The sequence below is a fragment of the Myotis davidii genome, unplaced genomic scaffold, assembly GCF_000327345.1.
Source record: "Myotis davidii unplaced genomic scaffold, ASM32734v1 scaffold1007, whole genome shotgun sequence".
NCBI classification, from domain to species: Eukaryota; Metazoa; Chordata; class Mammalia; order Chiroptera; family Vespertilionidae; genus Myotis; species Myotis davidii.
Window position 1 is genome coordinate 382372 of NW_006298359.1, and position 2869 is coordinate 385240.

General features: G+C 62.8%; 2 protein-coding genes across 2 annotated transcripts in view; both read right to left on the minus strand.

The window, feature by feature from the left end:
- DHX16 (DEAH-box helicase 16) overlaps window positions 1-2869 on the minus strand; it is a 36223-nt gene that overhangs the window by 25460 nt on the left and 7894 nt on the right. The window lies entirely within an intron of this gene.
- NRM (nurim (nuclear envelope membrane protein)) lies at window positions 17-2837 on the minus strand. Its single transcript, XM_006774050.2, has 3 exons — window positions 2408-2837; window positions 1086-1262; window positions 17-775 (listed from the first exon to the last, which is right to left on the minus strand). The coding sequence occupies exons 1-3, from the start codon at window positions 2648-2650 to the stop codon at window positions 494-496; spliced, it is 702 nt and encodes a 233-aa protein (XP_006774113.1). The 5' UTR covers window positions 2651-2837; the 3' UTR covers window positions 17-493.

The following is a 2869-nucleotide window of genomic DNA, read 5'->3' on the forward strand; positions in this document are numbered from 1 at the left end:
CAAACCGCGCGCCAAGTGCAGAGAAACCGGCTGCGATTTATTTTCCCGCCGCGCGTGTTCCTCGGGAGAGCGGGGAGCCGTACCCGAACGAAGGGCCAAGAGGCCGCTCAACTCAGCTGCAGGAACCAGGGGGCCTCGAGGTGCAGGGCGGGGGGCCGGGCGGCTGCGCCAGCTCCTGGGCGCGAGCGACACGGAGAAGGGGACCCTGAGATGCAGGCGAGTGCCCGGGAGTAGGCAGGCCGGACCCTTCGCCCTGAGGCTGGGAAGGGGGGGTCACGCCCTCAGCTGTGAGACCTGCAGGTCCCCGCCCCCTCCTGGCTGGCCTCGGAGCGCGGACACTCGGGATTTAGGGCGTGAGATGGGCGGGAGTGGAGTGGATGGACGGCCCTCGGCCCGTGGATCGGGGCCTCCGGTCAGAATACGCCAGGGCCTGGGTGGCCAGGGGTCGGCACCCCAGGGGAGAGGAGTGCCGGGCCCGACACCAGGCTCCTGCTCACTGGGCCCCGCCCTCCAGGGGCCGGGAGAGCAGGTGCAGTTTTCTTTGCAGCTGGGCCCGGAGGTAGCAGAGGTCTTGCTGGTCAAGTCCGTGAGCCAGGCCCAGGTACAGGGTGAGGAGGAGAGCGAGGAGGAGCCGGTCGGTGCCCAGGGTGGGCACCACCCACAGCACCGTCAGCAGCTCCACACACACCGGGTGGCGCAGGTGGGAGAAGAGCCTCAGGGCGCGGGGGGACTTCAGGGCGAGGGGCTCGCCCAGCCCTCGCACGTGGTAGTACACCTAGGAGAGGGGAGCAGTCAGGCAGCCGGGGCCTTTCACAGCTGTCACCTCTCCTCCCTGCCAGGTACCCCCCTCGATGACTCAGGCCCAGGAACCTCCCCCTTCTAGGTCTTGGGCCCCTGACCCTCATCTCTGGGCCAGGAAACTTCCACAGGCCCAGGAGGCTTCTGGCCTCTGAGGCGGGAGCTGCGGGGAGACTATCATACAAGAAGGGCAGGTGAGGGAGCGGGAGCATGGGAGGAGGAGCGGGAAGTCCTTGGCAAGGCGAGAGGTGTTCTAGAAAGGATGGAAGGTAGGGAACGGGCCTCACCTGCTTGAGGCCCATGAGCTCCGCGTAGTCGAAGACGAGGAGGATGCTGAAGATGAGGAGCCAGGCAACCGCGTGCAGCACGAAGCACAGCAGGGGCACCCAGGTGGCCCAGGGCTCGGCCTGAGCTGCCCACAGCACAGGGCCTCTGGGGACGGGCTCCCAGCATCGCATCACCAGCTGGGGGAGGAGGAGGGGCTGGGAGACCTCGACAGGCTGCCCCACCCCAGACAGCCTGTAGCTCTCCCCATCTTTACCACGAGCATCACCAACACTCAGCTCGTGGAGGTGCTGGGTGGGGTTCCAAGGATATAAGGGTGACCCGTATCTTCCCAGAGCACTTACAGGATGGCGAGGGCGACCAGAGGCGCACAGGGCAGCCTCTGCCCAGCACCCACTGAGAAGACAGCGAGTACTAACCAGGAAGCCGGGCCCTAGCCGGTTTGACTCCATGGATAGAGCCTTGGCCTGCAGACCAAAGGGTTCTGGGTTCAATTCCCGTCAAGGGCAGGTATCTCGGTTACAGGCTCCTCCCCCAGTACGGGCCCTGGTTGGGCACGTGCAGGAGGCAACCAATTGATGTTTCTCTCACATCAATATTTCTCTGTCTTTCCCTCTCTCTTCCACTCTATCTGAAAATCGATGGAAAAATATACTCAGGTGAGGATTAAAAAATATCTATATAATAATAAAAGTGTAATATGCTAATTAGACTGGAGGTCCTTCCGGACAATGCTGCAGTGGGCGTGGGCGGGGCGAGGCCAAGGCCTTTGCACCAATTTCGTGCATCGGGCCTCTAGTAAAGAAAGAAAAATCACACTAACTAGGGAGCCTGCTCCTGGGTTTGAAGACAGAGCAGGGCTGAGGAGAGCGTTGCAGGCAGGACTGACAACGTGCAGGGGTGCAGTGCACATGGCACGCGCGCCTGGGGAACGACAAGGTGCACCTTTCCTTGTGCATCCTCACCGAGCACATTGTTGGACTGAGTTTTCAGAGAGTGGAAGGGAGGGGGAGGCAGAGAGAAACACTGATGTCTGTCAATGACACATCAATTGGTTGCTTCTCCCACTCTGGATCAAGGAACATGCCCTTGACCAGAATCGAACCCGGGACCCTGCAGTCCTCGGGCTGACGGTCTATCCACTGAGCCAAACCGGCTAGGGCAGTGCACCCTTCCTGATATAAAGTAAGGTGTGTGCTGTGGAGGTCTGGAAGCTGAGACTAGAGTCCTGAACACCCCGAGTTCTCCTACACCCACACCTTTAAGATCCTTGCCCCCCGCAGTCTAGGGCATCCTTCCCAGACTCTCCCTGAGGGCCGCATACCTGCAAGGCCAGGGCAGTGCATGCCACGTACAACGACCTCTGAAGAACCCCAAAGTATCGGGACAGCCACACCTTCACTGTCGCCGTCGCCATGAGGCTGTGCTGCCCCACAAATAGCAGCAGGAGCCCCAGATCCCACGCCAGGGGAGCCAGGACGCCGCGGTCCTGCAAGGCGGCCAGCCAGCCCTGGGGTGCCCCTGGGGGAGTCGGGAAAGAGAAGAACAGGAAGATGGTGGGAGACATCCCCCGACCCTCGTCTCCTCTGGGGGTCCTGGGCCGTGTCTCTCCAAGCTTTCAAGAGCCCTAACGCTTCATCTCTCGGCTGCGCCCGCCTCGCCTCCCCTCCCTCGCAGTGTCCGCCCTTTCCCGGGCCTCCTTCAGGGCCGGGGGGCGTTCCCGGGCAGGCACCCGGGCGCGCGGGGGAGCCCCGGTGTCCTCTACCCCCACCCCCCGTCCACAGGC